Source organism: Candoia aspera, chromosome 4 (assembly GCF_035149785.1).
Source record: "Candoia aspera isolate rCanAsp1 chromosome 4, rCanAsp1.hap2, whole genome shotgun sequence".
Taxonomy (NCBI): domain Eukaryota; kingdom Metazoa; phylum Chordata; class Lepidosauria; order Squamata; family Boidae; genus Candoia; species Candoia aspera.
In genome coordinates this window covers 53,637,344-53,664,034 of record NC_086156.1, presented here as the reverse complement: position 1 = coordinate 53,664,034, position 26,691 = coordinate 53,637,344, and the positions used below count along the sequence as shown (strand labels likewise).

Below are 26,691 nucleotides of genomic sequence, written 5' to 3'. Positions count from 1 at the left end.
CTATAAATAAATAAAAGGGAAGGACTGTGGTTTAATATATACCTAATGCATATGTGCCCCAATCTAGTTAGGAACCATATACACATGCAACAAGTTTCTGCAGATACATTCCCTTTTGGAATGAGAATCACTTGGAAAATGGCTCTTTCTTTGCTTTTTGTGGCAGAGGGGGAGTATGATTCTACTCAAACCAGGAATTAGAACTGTATGTATATAGTCCTAAGTATATTATCTAAACTGCTCATTAGTTGTTCAGGACAGGAAGCAAAAAGTAAGGGCAATATTGAGTCATCCAAAGAAATTCTTGCAAAACAGGGCAAATTCACATAATCTTGGTTCATTCACATTCATGCCATGACAAAGAACCCAAATACCCAAAATGACTGTGTCTAAGAACAGCTGGGTTTGGAACTAACCACAGGAAAGGCAAAGCTAGACTTAGTCTTGGATGGTGACCACAATCTGCTATGACATGTAACATTTGTGAAACAGGGAGGAACAAATATCATAATGCCGCTACAGTACATTTAGCATACATGCAAATGAAAAACTGCCAGTGGGGTCCAGCATCATCACATTTGCCCACAAAAAGGAAAACCTCTAAAAAATAAGGGACTTGTAAAAAAGAGAAAAAACAAGAATGTCAAACCTCTTCATAGTTTCTGGAGGCTAATTAAAATCATAGTAATTGAGGCGCAACTAGGATGAAAGAAAGGATGATCCAAATCCAGGAACAGCCCAGCATGGCTTTCCATTAAAATCATAAAATGGTAGTAAGGAATGGAAAAAAAAAAACAGGAGTGTACGGGAAAAAAACATACAGGGGAAAAAGAAGAACATCTTTAAATTTATTCAGAGCAGAATAAAGCAAGCAATCAGGGAAGTGATTGGACTGTTCTAGGCCAAGGAGTTAAAGTGATCTGAAGAAGGTATAATGAAACACCATTTGAATATGTATAAACAGGGATGTGGTAGGTGGCTTGCCCTTCATGAATAGTCCCTAAGTCATTCCCTTCACATCCTTATTGTTGCAAACTCTCACAGTTTGGGAGCAGAGTAGCGTAGGTGTGGGCTGCCACCATTATTTTCATTTGGGGACAAATTTTCTTCCTATATTTTATTCCAGAAAAGAAAGCAAAGGATCCTCCTGCTTTTATTCCTTCTTTCTTTTCTCTAGCATGTGAGCTACATGAGATGTTAAGATACTTCCCCGTCAGAATGAAAACACTGATTTCAGAAAAAGATACAAGTTATTTATTATGGTTAAGGAAACAGTTTAGAAATAAAAGGACAGTGGGGACAAGAAAAAAATAATGAAAACACAATTCCAGTCAGCAGCAATTACACTTGCACCCCCACCCCCGAGAGATAATAGCAAGGAAACAAATAATAGTTCAGATCTATCTAAGGAGCTCCACATTTTCTCTAGATGACTCTTTTCTTTTGATTCACCAGTCTCATTTCAGGATGGGAGCAGTTGGTCTTTGTTTGGCAAAACCCAGCTGGGGGAGAGTCCCTTCTCCCATTATGGAAATAAAGAGAATAAAGAACAAAGGCAGTTAGGGTTCTTTAGACCCTTCCTCTTTAAAAGCTCACCTGAGAGAGAGGCAAAACCTTGCACCTGATTAATTCCTTGGAATTGGAGATTTCTAGGCTTTGCTGGACTTTGCCACTGCTGTCAAATTTAATGTTGATTAACTCTTTCATATCTGAACCTGTGGCGTTTTCTTCCCCTTTATTACAGGAGGATATGGAGATTGCAGAGAACTTGAATAGTTTTTTTGTAGCTGCCTTTGTAGCTGTGTACAGAAAATACAGACAGATACCTGAGCCCGCATTGGCTTTCTCATGGAGTCAGTTGGAAAAAGTAAAGCTAATCTGAGTAACAACAGAAGCTAATTTTGGACATCTGGAAAGACAACACTCTAAAAATCTGTAGGTCCTGGCTTCTTCTGTGTGGCCATGGGTATGTGGGCTGTGCATCTCTTGGCATCTCCTTAAGAAGATGCATCATTTCCTGGGCTTGCATGGCAGCTGCATGATCCCAGAAAAACATATGTTTGAGTTAAGGAGGAACCAACAGCACACTGATGGCTACTCCGATCAGTGCTCTTACACTCACACATACTCCTCTAAGGTGGCTCAGCTATCATGTGAGCCCAGGAAAAGAAATGAAGCTTCTTGAAGGAGGCACCACTACATGTAGGATGCATGCTCTGTCTTTTCCATAGCACCTTTCCAGCTTTGGATCCAAAGTGGCACAATCCATACTTATTAGCATTGTACACATACTGTTGCAAATCAGTTGGTAAAAATGTGTTCTGTATAAATCTTTGCCTGTGCCAAATGAAAATATTTAACATAACAAAACCAAATCAGCCATCACCATTATCTGCTCTTCTGCTCAAAGAATGAGCAGAATATAATCCTAACAATAAATATCATGTAACCAATGAAAGGAAATGCAGGATGAATTTTTTTCTAGGTGCAACAATAAAATAATCATCCCATACACAAAACAAACAACATTTATTTGTTCTATCAGCCAATACACAAAACAATAACAATTATAGCTATAGAAAATAAATAAATAAATAAATAAAATCCAGATACATTTAAATTTGCTAATCTCCATCCACTCCTGAGCTGAGTCCTTACATTACTGGCACTAGATGCCAGGAACAAATATCATTGATGCATAATTATGACTATGACTGTTCATAACTCAACTATATAGACTATATAAAACTACTGTACTTAAACTTCATCAGAATTTCAGTTAAATGAAGAACCACTTCTCAGTAATATAATAATGTGACAACTATTAATAAAAAGGCATTCAGGAAAGCCTTAATTGGGTAATTACTTCTACCATGACCAACAGATCTTGCTTTCAAAATTGGGGTAGTGGTGTCAAATTTACAGTAGTACAGTTAGAAAACTGAGATACAATCTGGATTTTGTACTGCTGAGTGACCACATGAATAGCAATTGACAAACACTATTGGAAAATGTAAGGCATGAATTGTATTTATATGAAATCAATTCTAAAGAAAACAAAAGCAATGCAGGCTGCATCATGCATTCATTTTCTCTTTTACATGCTCTTCCAAATTAACAACATGTAAACATAATACAAAAAGCATTAACAGGATCAACTAGGATTTAAATCAGGAATATTTTGGACCATGCTCTTGCCCCATGTGTAATGAGATGTCCAAGGCTGCAGAGTGAAGGAGAGAGATTACTTAACTAAATCTAGATATACTATCTAGTGGTCGTCCAACCACTTTGCAAACCAGATCTGGTAACCCCAATATTATTTGGGCTTTTCTTCCTTTTTACTTTCCCTAACTGCATATTTCTATACTTCTGTAATCCAGAACATATTCCAGTGGTTCACATATAAAACCTTAGAACAAGTAAACAAAAAAAAATTAAAACAATCATGTCAAAAATCTTTTATCTCTCTCTCTCTCTCTCTCTCTCTCTCTCTCTCTGAAAAATTGGAAATATAAACCTCTACATGGTCAATACCTGAAAGTAATTGAAGGCAAAATGATCAGTAAGCAGACTTGGCAGTGACTTCAGATTGTGTCCATCAAGAAGAAAACAGATGGCTTAATAATTGTAGCATAAAAACTAACAGTAGCAACAAATGCCATAAAAATGAAAATTTAAAAAACTGGAAAAACAGCAAGTGCAAATTATGAGAAAAAAAAAAAGAAAAGTCTGTTGACTACATAATCAGCTGCTGTAGTAAAATTGCCCAGACAGATAAAACAAGACACTATCTTATGTCTTGGCAAAAATGATATATTTGAATTTATGCAAAAAAATATGGATTTAATACCCCAAAGAGAATGGCCATGTAATGATGTTATGGGATTTCCACATTCAAATGGACTGACCTCTAGAACACAATTACTGTAACAATTAGATCATTGTAGCTGAAGAATAGCAAAGATTACTTATAAATGTAGAAAGACCAATAACATTGGAGTAGTTTAAAGGGATTGGAAAAGATTGTAAAATATTTGGATTTAACAAGTGAAGTACAGAGATTATGCAACAACACAGCAAATATTTTCCTGTAATTATTGGAGTATTAGGAACTATTACAATGGAATTATCAAAACAGCTGACAAAATTAAAATTATTTTAATAGTTCTAATTATTATTAATTATACTTTTATTATACTACTAATTCTAATTATTAAAAGTATAATTATTAAAAGTATATTATTTATACTTTTATTTTATGAAAGAAAGTTTGCTTGGAATTACATATATATTACAGAAGTATTTGGACAATTCTTAGCCTTTGGGGTTAAATTTAAAATGACCCTGAATTACCAACATTTGGTTTGCTGAGTATTCTTCAGAGAAACTATATAATATTAAAATTAATATTAATTGATTATTATGATACTCACAGGTGCCTAATAGTACTAGCAACAATTACAAATCAAAGGTCGTTTAGCTTATATTTTTATGGGTCAATCAAGCTATCACTTGTCTGGTTGTCCTTCTGCTGGATACTCCTGAGTTCCTTCTTATTGCAAGATGATTTCACAGTTAGATTCTGTGATCATATTGACTTCATCATGAAGACTAACTTAGATTCTTCTAGGAATTCCCTTGTTCTTGGCGGACTACCATCTATTATACCAATGAGTAAAAAGGAAATTCTAAATATCTGGAATAGGATTGCCATCTCTTTCTTCTTTCAAGGATAAAAATGTGGTGTTCCTTTTCAAATGAGTAAGGAACACATTTTGTCTCTGCTTTGGCCTTGACAATTACTGTACGACACAGTATCCAGAAGGAAGGAAGAGGGTGGTTTCACTCAATCAATCTGTACAAAGCAGTCTTCAGCTCCGTAGGCCATATAGCAGACTGCACTATGGTAGCAAAGACAAGCACAGATTCAGCATGGCCACAGGAATGCCAGTTAGTATGGAAGTTTCCATACTGACTTGCCTTTGTTACTTACCTCTGATCTTGGTTAAGTGATCAAGCATAGTACCTGGACTTTTATTCTTTTTCAAAGTTAGCTTTTCTATAGCACACAGTAAAGCACATGATAGATGGACCCAGGAGGTAGTTATTAGGGTTATTCAAAGCACTAGAAAGAAGTATTTTGCAAATGAAACAACTCTCTTCAAAGTAATCAAACAGTCATGCAAAGCTGATGTGGCTGCTTCAGAAGCTGTCTGCATTTGTCTTCATGTACAACTCGGTGGCTTTGCCAGCAGTCCCAGCAACTGGAGACAACTGGAGACAGCTTTCAAAGCAGCTGTATGAGGCTTCCAAAAGACACACTGCTTTAATGCTTCAAGGAGAAATGCTTTTTTTACCCTCACACTAAAGCACTTTGGGAAATAACTTTTTTTAATGTTTTCCATACCGTAATATTTATTGACCGAAACATTGGACAAAAGCTTTCTGGAGTAGGGGAAAACTGAAAGTCTTTATCTGAAAGCTAAAAAATGTGAATGTATAGCTAATCATGCTGTAAGGAAGCCTGGACTATTTGTCATAGAAATGGATACTTCAAACTGAGGAAGTGAAATAGATTTTTTTTCCCAGTTGTGGTCCAGTATTTTGAGAAAGGTTTAGTATATAATTAGAAGAAAATTTGTCAAAATAGCTGAAAGATGTAAGGCATTACATAAGCTCACTGGAGAATTTAGGAATGGCTGAATTTGGTATCAGTTTCAGCATAGACAATGCAAACAGCAACACTGGGATCCATCAAATGTAAGAGTTGGAAGGGAACTGGGGGAATCATCCAGAAAGGACCCATTACTAATCACCAAGCTGCTGCTGAATATGTGCCCCAGGAAGGCAGCACATTCTCATGATAGGCAGGCAGGCAGGTTGACAGATTACTGCTTCAGTCTTTCTCAGTAGGGAGCTTCCAATGACCACTGCCTATTGCTTCTTCCTCTTCAGTGCAGAGCAGGATTCCTTGCTTTTGCAGAGCTTGGAGAACCCTTTTCCTTAGTCCACAAGCTTTTGAATAGCTGCTCTTCACCCAGGGGTCATAAACTTTATCAATGGTGAGGCCCTAGAATCTATTCTCGAGCTCTAGATTGTAAGAGGTCTTCTTGAGAAGCTTGGCCCTTAGTGTCACATTCCGCCATTTCTTCTCCCCTGCTTCTTGAGCCTGCTTAGTTCTATTGACCATCTTCAAGAGCTTCTTGAGTCCAACTGAAAAAACAAACAAACCCATTTTTCCTAACAAGCTGGGAGGTAAGCAGTTTTGATTCTAGCCCTCTACCTACACTTTCAGGAGGGCAATCAGTCTGAACTTCTAGTGTGTATAGTTCATGACATCTTCAGAAAAGAAAACAAACATGGCATATCCCCTACAGGTTATAAAAGCAATTCCCCCTCTCAACAAGCAAACGAACAACAACAAAATACCTCTCTCCCCCTCCAACTTCTGTTTGTTCACAGGTTGAGCTCACTTTCTGAGAAGCTGGTTTATTTACATATCCCCTGAAGCTGCCACAAATAGTTCAACAGCAAGCAGTACTCTAATAATACACAATGGCTGAGGTAACAGTCAGAAATAGTAAGGGATCAATCAGTAGCACTCAAGAACCAGCAGTAATCAGTCAGCAGTTTCTCCCCTTCCTTGATTCTCCTCCTCCTCCTCCTCCTCCTCCTCCTCCTCCTCCTCCTCCTCCTCCTCCTCCTCCTCCTCTTCTTCTTCTTCTTCTTCTTCTTCTTCTTCCTCCTCCTCCTCCTCCTCCTCCTCCTCCTCTTCTCCTTCTTCTTCTTCTCTCTTCTTCTTCTTCTTCTTCTTCCCTCTTCTTCACTGAACTCCCTGCCAAACTCCTATTTCCTCTTCCTGCAGGAGCATCTGCAGCAGGGGGAGGGAATCAAAAAAGTCAAGATGGAAGCCTTTACTGCCAAATCACGGCCACCCTCTTGACTTTTTATGCTCCGTTCTGCAGTCTTCCATCACCCTATTTTTCACTGCATTGTTCAAGGAACTTGTCATGCACATTTTGTGCATAATGCTGTCAAATGTATTACAGGTAAGTTCTCAGTCAACACTGAAAACTTTTGAAAATATGTTACTTGTATGGAGAAGAAAAAATATAAAGGAATGATTTGATTTTCTGTATGTGGAAAGGAGAGAATTCTATACCATGTCACCTCTAGATGTTCTCTTTTGTTGTTTATTCGTTTAGTTGCTTCTGACTCTTCGTGACTTCATGGACCAGCCCATGCCAGAGCTTCCTGTTGGTCGTCAACACCCCCAGCTCCCCCAGGGATGATTCCGTCACCTCTAGAACATCATCTATCCATCTTGCCCTTGGTTGGCCCCTCTTCCTTTTGCCCTCCACTCTCCCTAGCATCAGCATCTTCTCCAGGGTGTCCTGTCTTCTCATGATGTGGCCAAAGTATTTCAGTTTTGCCTTTAATATCATTCCCTCAAGTGAGCAGTCTGGCTTTATTTCCTGCAGGAAGATGTTCTCTAGGGCCAGCCATTACTAAACTATTGCAGAATTGGATAGCCATAAATTTTTCTTTGTCAGAATAAGCTGTTGTCTACAATAGATCAAGGAACTTCTAAAATTATACGAAAATAAATATGGAGGACAAGTATGCCCCTTTTTTTCAACAACATCCTGCTTATTTTTAAGCAGAGTATTTATGTGATAGAATTGCTACTGAAATATATTTCAACATGAAACTTCTGCAAGATAAATTGATCCAATGAAATGAAGATGCATTCTATTCATTCATTCATTCATTCATTCATTCATTCATTCATTCATTCATTCATTCATCATATTTATATGGCTGCCCATCTCATAGCTAAGTGACTCTATTCTATGGATACTTTACAAATGCAAAACCAGAAGGACTCTTTTTATCAGATGATTCAACAACGAAGAGGGATTTTCAAGTATTTTTAAACCATGCAACCACATATCTGAAAACATGTTCCAACTTTTCAAAGGAAAAGTGGTTATTTTTTTCCCCAGCCTCTGTTACTTCAAAACTGGTCAGATCCTTTATTCGGATATTAAGAATGTTGTACAAAGGGTTAAACTTGTGAGAGTTTACAACTGGATATGGATTCAGAATAAATTAAAAACAACTAAATACTGAAACCTTAGAAGCATTACTTTGAAGTGGAAGAACAAATACTAAGCCCCTGATGCCCTTCCTAATATGCTATATGCATTCTCATTTATAGTGAACATGCATTCATCGACTGATAATGCTCAATATATATTTTCTTTCATGCAAAATGAATGGAATGGGAACCACAGTAACTGGTCTGTAGACCTGATAAAGGGGGAGATTCTTGATTGTTAGTCTTAAATCTTGCCAGCTGATCAGCGCTTCTTACATGGGGATGTCCATTCATGAGGCAGGTAAGTTTGGGTGAAAGACTGACTGGCTCAAAATAATCCAGTGAGTTTTCATGACTGGGACAAATTTCAATGTGGGTCTTCCTCTTCATCGTCCAGGACTTAACTACTGAATCACACTAGCTTTCTTCATATTTGCAAGAATGAATATTTATTTGTTTTGTATGTTGATTTCCATGTAATGATTGTGTCTCTCACTGCTTTAAGGGGTAGTAAGAGATGCACCATATACGCAAAAAAAAAAAAATCAGATTTATTGTAATAAATTTAATTTATATTGCTTGATATATTATTGTTATCTGGCTCTGATGATACATTTTATTATTGTGTTTCATAATTATGTAGTTTATTATGCAGAAGTATTCACATAAAATCATGAAAAATATAATTGACATTGATGAAATATTAGCTAGGTTCAAGTGGTATGCTGGACAAGGCTAAAATGGGCTTGTGCAGCTTGTAATTAGTGTGCTGTGGGAAAGCCATCATCTTCGTCTGTTGTATGAGTCAGACTGCCATGTTAAATCATATGGTTTATTTGTTGGGTACAGCCTTGTATGTAACATTTTGGTTAACCCAGTTTTAGACTTAAGTTTGTTGTGTGACTCCAGCTAGTCATGGTAACTAATTTAAGTCCCATAAATTTCCATGTGATATTGTTAATTTAGCCTGAATGCTACGTACAAATTTTCAACACAACCATATGTAGTATGAAACAATTATAGTACATTACAGCATAAGGCAACAATACTGTGTGTTCTCATATAGTTAAGGAGGTCAGTTTATTAAAATCTTTAAAAGTCTTCCACATTTTGGGTCTCTTTGGGCAGAAAGCCTACCCTTCTATAAAAATGTCTATGCTCTAATTTCCTGAAGCTCAGGTTGTCACTGATGCCATCAATGCCATCTATAATATAGATATTTTCTCCCAACCATCCCACTTTCATGTAACAGAGATTTCATTCTTACATCTGTGAAGTCATCATGTTTGCCTTTATTTTATTTTATCCTTCAGGTTTCGGGTATAGAAGCAGCAGCTTATTTACGTTTCGTGATACTTTTCTAAGAGACAATTAACTTTGAGTTGTGGGTCACATGTAGCAAGCTGGCGTGTGTTTATTCTTTACTCTTTCCTCTTCAACAAAAAGCTTGTGAGTGTATGTGCATGGCAACTACCAATGAAAGTAGAAACCATCTGCACCAAGGCCAAGGTGCTCATGTAAAGATGGCTGTATATTCAAGTGTTTTTATTGTAAGATTTTGTTTAACCTTGGATTTTGAATAATGTAATGTCAAGAATGGGAGCCAGAATGAGATTGAATTTAGGAATTTGACCTAAAGAGAGTAGGCATTGTTGAAGGTTTTCATAACTACACCTATTACAATCTCACATTTTCTGAAAAGAAGCTGATATAGAATATACATTCCTCATCCTCTCTACTTAGTGAAACTCCCCACAGATCAAAACATCCTCCTTAGCTTATAGATGATTCCTCCATTTTCCCTGAGGCTAGAAAGCAGTCATTATCTAGTCCACCTCTCTAGAATGCAGACATTACAAACCATGCTTCCCATTCTGTCTTTCTGAGAATTGACTCAAATAGTACATCCTCATGTATAGGCTCTTTAGCGTAGTGGCATTCAATATGGGTGACAATAGTATTTGAAAGCCTCTACTGAGTGTGTGGGCCTGTTGCACTAGAACATTCCAGGCACTCTAACATAGTCCTAGTGGTCTTATACAATGATTATTTGCATAATCATGTTAGCCCACATAGTAAGAAGCAAGAGAGAGAGAGAGAGAGAGGAGAGATATGGTAGATCTTGAGCTTGGTTCAAAACATAACCAGAAAGAAGTGACCTTCTGCTGGTCTTCCTTGAAGTAACCTCATTTTTCAATGAGAAGGCCAACCTGAAGGATTTTTCAGAATTCATTCAACTGTTGTCTAACCCCCTAATCCATCTGAACAATCACAAGAGCATAATGTATCAAGTAATGATGCCTTAAATATAAGACTTTTAGAGACAGAAGAGTGAATTCATAAATATTCATGTCTGCATGTTTATGTGCATCTGTCTTTAAAAAGTGCTAGACATTGAAGGTAGGTAATAAAGGTCTACTACAATAAATGTGCTTTAACTCATACTGTAATGTTACAACTCAATAATAATGTCTAATGTAAAAAAAAAAATGTTTTAATGCAGTCTAATATATACCTAATTAGAATGAAGTTCCATTGATGTAATGGGCCTTATTGCTAGAGATGTGTATACAGGACTGCAGCATTATTTATATTGGTATTGTTTTTATTATTAAGATTAAAAGATGAATCAAATATCTTACTCAGGCTCTTAGTCAACCATCAGAAGGCAAGAGAACTTGAACTGTGAGTGAATATGTAATCAAGCTAGCTGAATGTGCATGTTGGTGTACTATGGGGCTTCCCCATTTAGCTTTGTGAATGTGGTATTTGCTTTTATGAGCTCAGTATCTTGGGAATAGCTTTTCCAACATGATGCCCTTCAAATATGGGCCATGCTGTCTGGGGAATTAATGGAAACATAGCTGTTTGAGTGGAGGGAGCAAATGACAAAATGTGTGCCTCAACATTATGATGTGCTGCAAGAATAAAAGATTGGGATTTGTGTCACAATTCACAATGCATCTTTTATCATTTTCACCGCATTGTGGGTTGTACCAAACACCTGTGAATGGAAGTTGAAATTCACACATCTGAAGAGTCCCAGGATGGGAGACCCTGTCTGAGAATTTATTTTGTAATCAGTACACCTTTGATCTATGGATATTTTAAAGCCCCAAAGTCCTTAACATACCTACAGGAAATCTAATTCTTCTATCGTTGTTTACATCTGCTAGAACCAAAGTGGTGGTAGCCATGGTGAAAAGCATGAAGTGAAATAAGAAGCCAGAACACAGAGAGCCTAAGGCAGTGAGGGTGTAGTGGGACTGGGTTGCCTTAGAGGCTTCTCTGTGAGGCAACTTAGCCTCAGGCAAATATATTGACTGCAAGATTCCCTGAAGGGTAGCAAGAACTTGGACATGGTTAAACTCCTCAGGGCTATGTAGCACACTTTTCTGAGTCATAATATGTGATCCAGAAGATATTGGAAAATAAAGTAGGTTATTCCTACTTACATGAGAAAAGAGAAGCTGTGCTACAGTTTGAAAATCTACCGCGTTTCATTTGTGCTTTTGTTCATTCCTGTAGCGACTAATAGGAGCACATAATAAATATGCCTGTTAAATAGTGCTAACAAAAATACAAATAAAATAAATGTAACCTGCTAATCTGTAGTGCCTTTTGGCTGGCTGCTGCAACTATAATGATGCCAAAATAATACGTGTGTGAAGATGTCATTTTGTACATGTGGTAGGGTGTCTAATACAAATACATAAGTTTCAGCATTACATGATTATACCATTGCGTATGTGCATAATTTCCCTCCCCTTTGCCACCTCATGTTTGCCCATGGTCAGTTTGATATGGGCAACAGTGCATTGGCTTGCAAGGTAGTCTCTAAATTAGAGAACCTAGCTTCATAGACTAGCATGAGCTATGTCATTATGCTTGAGGTAAAATTTGCTTATGGCATAATAGCTAAAATATGTCACAACAACTAGTATTGTGTCCTTACCATTAACAAGCAGTGCTGCATATGATGTGGGTATGGCAAAGGGTACTAATGAGTAAGGCTAAAAGTATGATGTGAAAGCTTCACTTGACCAAAGCTATGATGGTTAGCAGAGGTCAGTATCTACTACCGCTTACTCTTTTTTTATGATTTGCATAATGTTGCCCAGAGTGAAAGGGAATAGTCTCATGGGTATGTATGTATAAAATAAATCTTTAACATTGTCTTCTTTATTGACATTCAGTAAAAGCCTGGAATAAATAAAGCTTTATTGATGACTGAGTAAAGGTAAATGGAGCAATGGAGTCATGCAAAGCTCTCAGGAAGTATTCCAAATTCTGGGGGCCACCACAAACAGGATCCCTTGTGTTGTACCCATCTGATCCCAGAGAAGGCTTTAGAAATGAGCCACGGTGCTTAGAAAAGCTTATATGGGGGGAAGCAGGATACAACGTGCCCAAGCTATGCAAGGCTTTAAATAGCAAAGTCTTAGTCTGCATGTAGTTTGCAAATGAATGGATAAATAATTGGGAGATAGGAAGGAAGTCAGAGCAATATGATGTTTTGTTGGTTCCCAAGAAATGGTGGCAGCAAGCTTGTGAAACAATGGAAGTTTCTTAACTGTCTTTAAGGCTAGCTGCATGTAGGAGTGCATTGCAATAAGTTATTGTGCATGTAACCAGGTCATCAATTACTAAAGCCAAGTCCAATTACTCCACTTTTCACTACAACTGAAAGCTTCAAACAATTACTACCCATTTATCCAGAGCAGTTTCTGTGGTCTGAAGAGGAACTCACTGTATTTTGTTTTTAGCATTTTAGCCGTAAAGAATCTTAAACAAAAAACATCTATGTATTCTGTGGTGGTGCCCAATCCCCCAAACAAAAAATATACCTAAAATTGCAATATTTTAATCTAACAAATTACATCCAAAACAACCATTCATTCTGTCAATGGGACAAAATGAATGGGACACTGAAGGACTTATTGTGACTTATTGTGACCATAGGGCCATTATGGATATCCACTTATGTAATTTACTGTAACATAATTTTCATCAGGAAATAATTTGCAAACACCAAAACTGAAGAGTCCTGATTAAAATGTATTAAAAGTTATTTAAACAGAAAACATTGCCTTCACAAAATACCAGGCCAACTCTATCCAAGAAGAAGCTGATAATAAGATGTCTTTATCCTTAATGATAGTCATCATAATGATAACCAGTTGAGCTCTGATTGTATCTTCTCATCACATTTATCTATCTGAGAAAATGTTTTCTTCTATGATTTCCCCACCTCATTGCCATTCCTTAAGGTCACCACAAATGAATTATGAATCTCTGTTTCATCAATTATGCTAAGCTATGGTTACAATCATTAAGCCAGTGCCAAGCCATGATTTCAAAGTGTGATTTAGCATTTTAAAACTGATCATACTGTCTGCAAATTAGGGTAAGCCAAAACCAAGAAACCATATTATGGTGTAGCATTATGTGTGAAGCCAATTAATTTATTTCATTGGTAGTTGAGCAAATAACTTGAGATGTTTTTGATTGCCTTGGCATACATCCCACTGATTATGCAATTTTCTTTTTTTAAACTTCAAAATGCAAATTATTAAGAAAAGCCTTCTTTCAATTCCAATGAAAATGATTTAAGAGCAAATACTATCAATATATTTGGGTTAGGTGTATTAAGCTGACCACAGAATTTAAGAAATGTGAAAGTGGTTTGAAAGGGTGCATCATTTATTGTGGCACAGAGTGTATACATATTTTTGTCCTGCTGTCATGTCTTTTTATCCATCCATCTGGTCTAATGAAACAAATTTTAGAAATATAAAAGTCTGATCTATCTATCTATCTATCTATCTATCTATCTATCTATCTATCTATCTATCTATCTATCTATCTATCTATCTATATCTCACACATAATGCACAAGTTTTATCTTTTCTGCCAAATAGCCTGAAACTATTATTTTGAAGCTTTCACTCAGTCTCACTGATTGTTCACTGAAGTTACATTCTCCATATTTCCTGACAATATTTATAATATTACAAGAATTGGTAATACAGTATTAAAAGTGGTTTTGAGGAAATAGCAACGACACATTAAAAAGCAGTCACTCAGGGTCTTTTCAATGAGAATATGCCTTTACAAATTTATCCGTAAAGAGAGCCATGCCCTATTTTGCAATTCTTTCCCATTGTTTTAGTGTCCCTGACATATCACACTGCACCATGGAATTTCCCTTTCATATTTAATTGTGATCTTTTCACTGGATTTGAAATGGGCTGCTTGATTTTCTTTCCCTTAAAATATAAGAATCTTTTGGCTGATGAAGGATTTGGTTTAGCTAATTGGAAGTTGGTGCTTTAAAAAAAAAGTGACAGGATGGAAGAGGTATCTGCATATCATATGTATAAAAGATATGAAAAACCTTGGGCAGGATTAGGAAGACCCAGGACAGAACAATACACTTTAATAAACAGGGAGAGAACTATGGCTTTTGCTGATGGTTGTGACTGGCTTGGTGACCTGATTATGTCGCTGAACGTCAGCAGCTGAAGCCCTACAAAAGCGAATGCATCCCATCAAATCTATCTCTATTGTAATCACTCTCCCTGTGGAGATGGCTTGTTAGAAAAGAGAAACCTCAAGCTTTATTAGCACCATTTACCATCAGGAGCCAATGGATGCCCTCTCATCAGAATAATGAGAACCCAAGGATGCCCATTATCAAACAGGATCACTCACAGCACACTGTCTGTTTAGTCTGTGAATTACTTGGGGATTAAACCTCTCTGAAGGCTGTTAATGTTTGTCAATTAGTAGGGGCCATACCTGAGGCTGTCTCCTCTCCAAGTGCAACTTTCCCTGTCAATGAAGCAAGCATATGTTCTCTACTGATGAAGATCTTTGTCTCTTGAGCTGTATTCCACTTTACAATTTAATTCTGGGACAAGATTCCAAGAACAGAACCGTCCCTCCCTCTTTCAATTGTAATATTTCTCCAAATATGTCTATTCTGAAGCTAGTGAAGTGAGATGATAAATGTTGCTATTCTTTTAAAACTCTTGCTTATTAAAATGGGCAAGTTTCAGAACCTTGCCTGCAGCCTTCGGTTCAAACACATGAAATCAATTTGATTATTCAGGTGTAAGAAAGGAAAGAATTGGGCTATATAATTTAAGAAAATGGTTAGTGCTGAGGAATTTTCATTATAGACTTATTTTCATGCATCTTCCTGAAGCACTCTCCAATTTGGATGAGGACTATATATGTCACTCTTCCCAAAATGATAACAATTTTGTGATTATTCACACATACAGAAGGAAAATGTGTCATTCTATTTATTCAAACACAGAAGTGTTTCTGATTTCCATTTTGCCTTTGTCCTGTCAAATCTCATCCAAACATTTAGTTATATAATTCAGTCCTAATGTTCTCTCTCAGAGTGACTGGTGATCTCTTATTTTTCCTCTGAGAAGTTTTAGATCATTATTTTAGCAAAATTCAATGATTTATGGCATGCTGAGGCCATCTCCCCATTTATAGACAAAGCTCATCTGTGATAAGGGTAATCCTGCTGTTGTTCAGAATGACCAACAAATCTTTTGGAACTCTCCCTTGTCCAAAAAAATTAACCAAGGCATTTTTATAGTTAATTGATGCAGTATTTATGCAAAACTTACTCATAAATGTGCAGAGGAAAGTATTGCTCATGCAGATTGCTTACTCACATACTGTAGACTTTGGATCCTTACATACTAATTATTCTGGAATGTATAGCATTTATTTACTTAGTTTTATGGATAATATGAAGGCTTTTTTGCAGATTGTCTTAGCCATCCTTTTTCTTATCTGAATATAAGTTTATTTTATTCTTCACTTTGAAAAAAATGCAGTGTCAATATGGACTGGCAAAAGTCAATGGACAGATTGCGTCTGCAGTTGACATTTTAATTCACTTTTAATTCTGCTCTCTGCGCCATTGTCTTTTAAGGCAATCCCAGCTTTTTGGTGCCTGCTTACTTGTTTATGCTATTCTGATAAGAATTAATGTAGAGTGGTTAACAGATCTTTTCCCAGAAAGTTTCAGAGCTGAACTGTTCACTGAAAACAAATATCAACTATTAGGCACTAATTCAACTTTTGCTTCTCACTTCAGTAAAGAGTTAGGTGGCAAACTGTGAATCTCACAGTGGCTAAAAGATTAGGATATATTCTGGAGTCCTCTGTACTGAGGCACTCCCCAGAGAATATAGCTACATTTCTTCTAGTAAACAAGGAAAGATTGTGAAACACATATATTTTTGAAATGCTATCACTCTGTATTAAGTTTTCTTCAATAAGAGAGACAGAAGTAAGTTCTGTGTAAGCTCTTACTGTAGGGGTTATTGAACAAAGCTGGAGGAGGAGGACTTTCTAATTCTCTCCCATCATCCCTCTTGATCCCCCTTCCATATACCCCTCCGCAGACAAGTAATAGCAATGCCGGGGGTCTAAATGTACTGCTTCAGGTTCTCAGATTGACATGATCATAATAGCACAGAGGAATACAGAGAACTAATCACTTTAGACGCAACAGAACAGGTAGGTGGCAGGTCAGGAATGTAGTAAGTGGAAGCCTGACCAGCATATAACCCTGCTGCTTCATTCTGTGCATTTATACCAAAGAAAGAGAACCCTGAATGGAAGGTGAAGGTAAGAAGAACTCCTATAAACCGTTGATCTTGCCCACTGAAATCAATCCACTGAAATCAATCCTAGCTATCCTGCTCTACCCTATAAGTATTGGCATGTGATAGACTTCTTCATGTGCATATATGTGTGTGTAGGTACTCCTGCCAGAAGCTGCGTTCATATTTATTGAATTAATAATGAATTAAGATTAATTGCTTATAAATTACAGTAGTCCCCTTACCAAATTAACCAATTCCCATCTGCACATACCAATGTTCTCTCTGCCACACAGAAACCATAACCTCAGGCAGAAACACAAGTCCTCACATGCTTCCTCTTTCCATCTAGCCAGCAGAAACAGCAGGGAAGATGCATGGAGATGGGGAGAGGGGAAGCTGTATTGAGAAGGGATTGAGAAGGAACAAAACTGGATGGCAGTGAGATGAAGGGAAGAGATAACTGGACAGGGAGGGCCATAAAAGTGTGGAAAGCCCAGCTCAGTCTGAGAATAAGGTTTAAATTCTCCAGTCCAGCAAGTCTCCCCAAGACTCTGCTAATCTTCAAAGGCATTCTGGGAGGGATCTCTGCAGCCATTTGTGCCTCATGCTAATTATTTTGTTTTCAATTGCTGCTTCTACTAGAAGAATATCATGTAAGTCCTCCCACTCTCATGTCATGTTCACTGTTTCAATGTGCATTGTACATTGTAACGTTTCGCATGTCAAGTTGCCGACGCGTGTTCTGTTTGGGAGGGGCTGTGTGGATTCCTTCTACTGGGGTGGTTATCTGTATTCAGTGGAATGGAATGTGTTTGGGTTATCTAGTGTGTTCAAGGTTTTCTTCCCAGGAGATCAGCAGAACTCGTTACCAGCACCTGGGGTGGGGAATTTGAAACTGTTGGGCGAGGGGAGGGATTACGTTTGCACCGAGGGTTTTTAGTTTGTATTTGGCGCGCTTTTGCTCATTCTCAGCTTTCTTTGTATTTGCATGCTATTCTTTAATAAACCAGATATTATTAAGCTCCTGCTTGTGAGTCTGAGTATATTAGGATAGGCAAAAATTACACTCATGGGTAATTATGGGGGGGAAGCATGTTTTCCTTCTGAGTAAATAATGTATATTGAATACTTAACTGATATGTTGCTTGTCTGCACACACTGAACAATAGTGCCAATTTACAATAGAAAACAACATAACTATAAAAGCAGGTACGTTGAAATAGATATCACAACCCATTAATCTTTAATAGCCTGGCTAAAGAGAAGGGGCCTCCCTGATTTTCTAAAAGCAGACAGAATGATGCAAATTGACAGATTATTACAATCCTACCTGTTAACTGATGCCTGGAAGACAACTTCTTTGTAAAACACAAACCAAATCCCATAATTGCCACCTAAATACCTTGTTATATCAGTAAGGTATAAGAACAGAAGTATAAAGTTACTAATATCTACTATCCTTCTAAGAGTAACCCAGTACTTGATTCCCCCCCCCAAATTCCTAAGCAGTAAACAAGCCTACATTAACTGTAATGTTTATAAACATAAATAGGGACAATCAAAATCAGCTTTAAGGATCTGTAAATTAGCTATGGAGATTGTCAGATATTTAGAAGATAAAGAAGATAATGTTGCTGTAGCTGGGTGGAGATGTAACCATAAAGAAACTTCTCCTCCCCCTCAATATATATACATATTGATTTGGGCTGATACTAAGGTATCAAGTATTTGTGCATGTTTGTGTATTCAGATAGTTTCAAACATGTTGCCCTTCCACACTACAAGTCACAATTTTCCATATGCCCTGATCGTCACTGGATGGGCTCATAGCTGTTGACCTTTCCTGCCAATCATAGCTTTGGACAATAAAGACCTTCACATAATGTCCTTTTAGTAAGATAGATGAAGTGTCAGCCAAATGACCACGCTTAGTCATACCCATGCAACATGCAGCACATCCTGCTGACAGTAAGGACAGTAGCATCAGTTCTGGAACATTTGGGGCAGTATACCACAAGCATGCTGATGCTATTCTTAGAAATTACTTTGCAAGCCAACATATTCTAGCCTGCATCCCACCAACTTGGTGATATATATACAGAATACCAATCCACGCATCGGATGCATTGTTGTGCTTTTTCATGCCAATTTATAGGAGAATAAAGCCCAAGATGCGCAGGATATATGGATGAATTTTAATGAAATTTGACATAATCTGTTCTCACATAATGCTGTAACCTATTGGTGGCCTTCATCCAATTATACTGGAAAAAAAAATCCAACAACTTATTTTTCCCATTTCCTCTACCCTGATTACTTTGAGTAATTGCAGCTGCATTACAGAGATGACTAGCCACTCCCTATGAGTATTTTATATTCAACATGTGATTTCTGTAGCAAGGAGTGACCTTAAGCTTGAGGTCACTTGCATTTGACAGGGTTGATTTTTGATGTACAACTCACTGCATTAACATCTCAGAGTCTGTACTGAAACAGGAACAGACAACTGCAAGAGTCAGTTTGGCTACAGCCGCAGCAGCTCCGTTGGCTGCAAGTTAATCAAAAGGCCAACTGAAGGGGTTTTTTGTGAGCTGCTCTGATTTGTATTACCTTTAGGACACAGGGCAGCTCTTAAGCTGGGACAAAATGAAGTCTATAGACTGTGTGCCGTATCTACTAGCTCATCTCAAACCCCTCCTTTTCTTTGTCAGCTCCTTTCCCTCTGAAACCCATATAAGCATAATGTGCAATTTATACCCCCAAAAGACATATAGTTCTTTCTCTTTTCATAAGACTGCCTATGGTTTCATAGGATTTGTCTTTATTGTAACTTGTGTGGGATGATTGCAGCTTGAATTAAGTTCAGTTAATCATGCAATAAAACGTTCTTTTTTTCAGGACTAAAAAACCAAAAACCGAAGTTCTCCCTTACAAAACAAATGAACACCCAAAACAGGGCAGGGCAGAGCTTTGGATCTGAAGCCCAAAAGATGCTTTGGTGTACGTGGGATCACCTGGCTACAACACCTGAAAGCAGCTGCACTTTTTCCAAAAATCACAGGGCTGCCCTCCAGAACTAGGTTTGCTTCAAGGAGCTGCATGATGGAGCTACATCTGTGCCATATAAAGCTCCCAAGGAACCCTTTATCTTGGAATTGAACGCACTGCCAGCCCTGCTAAGTATGCCTATTAGCTATTTCCAGACTATCAAACAGTATCTATATGGACTTTGCAGCTTTGCAAAGGAAGGATCCTACCAACTCCTGCAACCTGTGGCGTTACCAAATGTAGAGGACAAAATAAATACAGAATAGACAGTGAAGTCTGTTTTATATATATATATATATATATATATATATATATATATATATATATATATATATATATATATATATACACACATACATACACATACATATATATATACATACATACACACACACACACACACACACACACACACACAAGACTGTATGTGCTTCCCCAACAATTTACCAATACATTCTAATTATTTGCCTTCCTTAGAGAATCTGAAATGGTTAGGGGAGGAGGGAGCCCCTTCAACTGACAAACTGCCATGGTTTTCTGTCGCAGAGCCTTTAAATTTACATCCTGTGTTCCCGGTGACTCCTGTGAGAGTTGAGTTTTGCATTGTTTCTAACGCATAGATATAAACAAGCAAGGTTTCTAGATGGAACTGATCTGACTATGAGTTATAGGTATTATAACCAACTGTTCTTCCATTCCAATACTCTTTCCCTAACAGAAATCTTAATAGGCTTTTGAGAGCCTCCATTTAAAGCCAGCTGTATAAAATGTTCCTTTGATGAAAAGGGATTGGAACAAGGGTTAAAGTAGACACTGAAAGGTTATTGTAGAGGGCACACTGGTCATGAAATCCTCCTTTAATATGTGTGGTGTGCACCTGCGATAAGATGATTCATTAGATAAGGCCTCTCTTTGACAAGCTCCATCGTTCAACCCTCGGGGTAGTGATGGAACAATTCTGTACCCACCCAGCAAATATAACAAGGTCAGCATTTTTCCTTGTGGGGACTTACACAAGGGGCACGAGCACCAGATGCATCTTTGTCCATGCTTTATGTTAATCAGGATTAAATAAAGCAAAGCCTCAAATAAATGTTTAGCTTCAATGTGGTTCTTAATAGTTTTTTTTAGAAGCATGAGGCAGAAGAAAATAAATGCCAGTTTTTTCTAAGGGAGGTAGAATGGTAACAATGGAATCAGGTGGAACAGAGGAATTTGTAGTTTTGTGTTTTTTCAATTGTATGCCATGAATTGAGGGAACACCCATTTATAATCACTGGTTTCAAGAACAATACTATAGCCTTGCCTTCCTTATATGGTTGCTTTTTCCTCCCAGTTTAAGAGGTTAACTGGGAAGATCTTGAGATTCACCAAACACACGGAAATCTGGCTCTTGTTTCTCTATGATCCAGCCTGGCAATATTCATCAGCTGAGGTTATCACAGAAAGGAGTAACTTCACTCAAATTATTTGAGCTACCTAAATGTGTTTCTTGTAAGATGGTAATCTACATGTGATGAGAAGGAGTAGTACGTTTTCAGCTCCATAGCATCCAAGCATACCAACGATACATTTGTATCTGTTTATATATCCTCTATATCAAAAATGCATATTAACTGCTATCTGCAATATTATTATATCATTTGCATTAATATTTGGCACCATCATCATTTTCTTAATTCTTAATTCTGTGAGTATGTAAGATAGCAACCAAGGCTTTTTATATATACGAATACAAAATAGCAAAAGGAATTCAGTGAGAACAAATCATCTTTCACAAGCAAATGCTCCATAAGCTTCCTTGGAAGTAATCATGCTAAATCCAGTTCCATTGTGAACATCTGCAATCCTATGTAAAATAAGCCATAGCAAAACACACAAACAAAAAGCCCATTATGACTATATGTGTATAGAAGTATTTATTTTACTTGAAAAATTTAGAACCTAACTCACTCCCATTCAGGACAGCTAACAACAATTAAAACAACTACAAATTTACTACAAATTTACAACTGACTTACAATTACAATATTTATCTAATACAACTTACCTAATCAGAGCAAAGTAAGCAAACAGCATCTTCAGGAAAAAAAAAATTACTGCTGTGGAGTGAACAACTACTAAGGCGAGTGCCAATATGGCTTCCTGTGGTGGGGAGTTTTTGAATTTAGGTGTGGGTACTAGGAAGGCTCTTTTGACTTGATCTCTGCCATACATAGGGACATAGAGAAGATAAAGGCAGATGCCAATTATTTGAAACCTAAGACTTCTGATCTTTAAGGATCAACACTAACACTTTGACTTATGCCTGGAAAGAAGCTGGCAAGCATTCAGTGGAACCCTTGCAGGAATAGCGTAATATGGACTTGCCGTACTACCACCCATCAATACTTTTGTGCTGGATTCTGGAAAAACTGCCATTTCCAAAAACTTTTCAAAGGAAGCTCCACATAGAGCATGTTGCATTAATTTATGCTGGGCAAAGAAACTTCTGGTTACAGCTGCCATTTACGCTTCCAAGTGCAAAACTGAATCTAGAAACATCCCAGACTGTGACCCAGTTTTTTCAGGGGAATATTATCATATCCCAAACAGTTGAAATCCTATTCCTGTCTACTTATGCTTCCCGATCAGAAGTATCTCTGGAATAAATCTTAATTTATTACACACACAACCCTGCCTGCAGATTCTGCTAGATACCAATTCAGAACATCAATGATTTCCCTGGTAGAAGATGCAAAAGAGAAATAGTGGCAGATGTCATCCATATATTGATGACAATGGGCCCAAATTTCCCTGGTAATTCCTCTCAGCCATGTCATTTAGATATAGTAATATTAGACTGTGAACTTTGCTTTGATCATTCCCAACAGTATCACTCAAAGCTCATCACAAAAATTTATTGTAGTATGATAAGATATATTAAACATTGTGTTGTGGCATCAATCTTTTCAAAGGAATAAAGGAGACTTGTTGATTCTGTTGAAGTTAATTAATGAGTGTACAGAACAAGAACTGAACAGGAGAAATACTCAAGACATATATCTTTATAAAATTAGGTATGAGGCCAAAACCAAACATTTGTTCATGTTTAAATTTTATTTGAAAAAAATAATATTGAATTGAGCCCAGGACTAATGTAGAGATATAAGTCCCAATGATTTTCAGGAGCTACTTTTAGTATGACTTATTCTCAATTCAAACCTCTGTCTTAGTGTTCTACATCTTTAAAATTTTCTCTTATATATCTATCTCCCCTTTCATATATATACAGCCCCAGATTGTTATCATTGGAAATGCTCAATACAGTATGTGAATTCACTATTTCCATCCATCTTCCACTCACCTGTCCTTGTGCATTAGTGACTAGTTGACCTGTGACCCCCTGGAGACCGGAGAGTGCATTGCCAAAGGCTTGTGAGCTGGCTATTGAGCCCATGGCGGCGGCGGCTGCTGCGGCTGCTGCTTGACTTGCCAGAGGATTATTAACCAGCTGAAAATGGGAATAAAAGAGGAAAGAATAAGGCTACAGTTCAGTTCTGTAGCTTGACATTATTAATAATCAGCTTGATGGGAAGGAACAGTTAATCTTAACATCTCAAACTGTGTTTGAGAGCTTTGGCAATGTGAATTATCAGGCAATCTCATTCTAAACACTTTATAAATTCTGTTGGAATAAATGGAAATAATTCAACCTTGAGTGGATGGTAATAATGGTAAAATCTGGCCAAAGCATCTTTGCTATTTGTTGGGAGTTTCTCATATAAATAGAGGTTATTCAAACAGAATATAGATTTTAAAAGCAACAGTATATAAAACTATTTTTTTTAAAAGAAATGCATCATAAGCAAATTTGAATTAGGTACAAGGTTCTGAAAACATGTATTTGAGATAGGCAGCCAAATAAATTTATTCAATAAATAAATACACTATATATATCCAACTATTCTCATTTAGCTAGGACAACCATAAGCTGCAGAATGTCCCAGGAAAAACCTTCTAATTAAATGGCCACAGTTTTAGATGAACAGCTACATTTCTTTCAGTCCTTTTTTCTTCCATGAAAACCTATATTAGCTAAAGTTAAAGCAAAAGCCACGAATGAAAATCTCACATGAGTTACATAATAAATGTGTTAGTTACAGATTATGAGAAAGTAGGTATACAGGTGTCAGTTAAGAAAACTGTTTTTAAGGGGCAGGCAGTGGGAAGAGAAGTCTCAAGTGTTCTATGAAATTTTACAATCCTATTAGAAGGCGATTCCAAGTGTTTCAATTCACTGTTAAAATTTCCATTGTGTTCTAAAATACAGAGTTAGAAGACATAATAAAATGGAAAATATTCTATAAAATTGAATGTAGGTGCTTGATACCAAACATTTGCAGCTGTCTCAACTATTATGACCATTCAAAGGTTATTTAATAGGGCTGTGCATGCTTAAAAAATGATTTGGAAGAGATGAAACCAAATGTGTAGGGACACAGGCACGGTATATCTTTAAAGCACATGTGTCAGTTTTTAGACCTCCCTATGAAACTAAAAAGATGTGACCGTTTCAAAGAGTTGCATTAAAGACATAGCTGCCTTAATGAGTTGACTCTTAAACCAGGGGTCCTTTTTAAGCATGTAGGGAAGAGAAGGAGAAGAAGGGGGAAGCAGTAGCTGCTTTAAAGAGGAGCTGCACATACATCCTCTTTGAAGTGCTTCTTCAGAATCATTCTCAAAATATGGACAGCTCTATTATGTAATATACGTTTATACTGAAACTAGAAAATCTGAATGTACACTTGATTGTATTAGGAAACCATGGTAGAAATAAGTACATGCCTGGTATAAAAAATGTGAGTTTTCTGGGACTTTAGAAACAGCTGATTGGCACTGTTCATTATATAAATTTATTGTAGCTGAGATATTTGCTGTCTAAATCTACTTAAAGTCAAACTTACTGCACTCAAGAGTAACTACTGATAGGGATGTTGCTGATACAACCTGACTTGATTCAATACAAATTGACAAAACCTAAGGTGACGGGAACAGCACATCACATCCTTCAACATACATCCTGCCTTCACTCATTATGTGGCATAGATTGTGGTATCTCAAAACATTTTTGCTTCTAGCATGATCAGGTTGGAACCTAACCCAAATTTTCCTGGTCCAAAATTTATTCTTCGCCAAAAAACAAACAAACAATAGAATACACTTAAGCAGCAAAGTTCTTTTATTAAATCAGTATTTTTCTGTCAGCTGGACCATGCATATCCATCTGTGCTGGTATTTTGTGTTGTTACAATAACAAGTGATGGACAAAAATTAAGGAATACCGTTGGGACTCAGTTCAATCTCACATCAAAAGGAGAGAGGGATATGACTGGGTTGGCTCAGGCTATATTTGCTAGTATAGTATGATATATTAAATATATAGTATGATATATTATCAGAAAAAATAAATACCTTTCTTTCTCCTTTATGTGGTCTTCACACAGATAATAAGCGGCAGCAAGCAAGTCTATCAATACTGCTGATATTTCTTCTTCTTATGGTGCTTTAGGTTATTCTACAAGCTTGTGGCTGTAGCCGTTTCTATTGGATTTTCTCTCAGCCACTTAGGCTATATGCTTCTTTATTCCACTACTCACATTTATTTTTAGATACGGTATATACCTAAGACATTTTCTGTTTATAACTAAAAAGAAGAAGTGCCTTTGCAGGTCACCACTGGGGTAGAACCTGGTGAGTCAGAGTATGGGGAGAACAGCAAAAAGGTCTTTGCTGAGCTGTATCTAAAGTCCTTTAGTTGTTTGGTCCTCAGTGCTAGTCATTTATCAGAATTCTGTCCTAAAGCAAATCTGTTTTATGTGTCAGACCGTAAGAGAAGGAGAAAGCAGCAGCAGCCATGGAACAATTTACAAATCTATTGGCTACATAGTCCTATCAGTATGAATCAGCCCGGGTACAAAAGTGTGAATATCTGTACTATAGATAGGGCCAAACACCGACAAAATACAGTAGGTGAACCTTCTAACTCTGGTTTTGCTAGATATGATCACAAGGCTAGATCATCTGAATTTGTTACACTATTCATCATGATCCACAAGTCAAACCAAGGAAGAAAGAGATTCTGATGCAATGGTCTGGGTATGACCGAAATATGAATATAATCTGATTTTAATTCAGTGGAAATAAATGTACTCCCTAATTTTCCTCCCCCTCAAGATTGCTGCTGAGAGTTGGGTGGTGTGTAAATTTAATAAATAAATCTATTAATTAACTGCTGAGTGGTTCTAGACAATCAATAGAATAAATGTGATGACACAATACAATATAGCTAATCAGGTTACTTTATGTTGATGGAGGAAAAGAAAGGATCTTAAGAATGGAGTTGGAGAGTCTTGAAAAACTGGTTTGGGAAAGTCGGATTTTTTTGTGAAAAATTATTGTGGTTCATTTTTAACACTGAAAAGCAGTTATGGAGAATTGCTTTCACAGGAACCTACCCCTTTCCTTCTTTTTCTCCTTCTCTTCCACCACATGAGTCAGACTTTCAAGCTACCACTTAAACTCTACAACAGTTGTAGCTCTATTAAGGTTCTGTGAGAAATATCCATACAGTCTACAGATGCAAGGGAGGGTTGAGGCAAGTTCAATTTCAGTCCTTAATAAGATAATTTCAGATGGCATTCTGTTAAAGCTTCCTGGATCTCAGTTTTTCACTCTAAGCAACGTATTGTGATGACTGAATCTCTCAGCCCACCCCACCTCACATGGTTGTTGTTGTGGGGAAAATAGGAGGAGGAAGGAGTATTAGGTATGTTCACCACCTTGAGTTATTTATAAAAATAATAAAGGCGGGATAAAAATAGCATAAATAAAATAAATAAATAAATAAATAAATAA

General features: G+C 37.1%; 1 protein-coding gene across 2 annotated transcripts in view; it reads right to left on the bottom strand.

Moving 5' to 3' along the window:
- The window catches only part of POU6F2 (POU class 6 homeobox 2), a 393,997-nt gene that overhangs the window by 23,705 nt on the left and 343,601 nt on the right, over positions 1-26,691 (bottom strand). For both annotated transcript variants that reach the window (XM_063304155.1, XM_063304156.1), the window contains one exon: positions 23,141-23,287. In XM_063304155.1, coding sequence (XP_063160225.1) covers positions 23,141-23,287 — 147 coding nt within the window. The remainder of the gene's footprint in view (positions 1-23,140; positions 23,288-26,691) is intronic.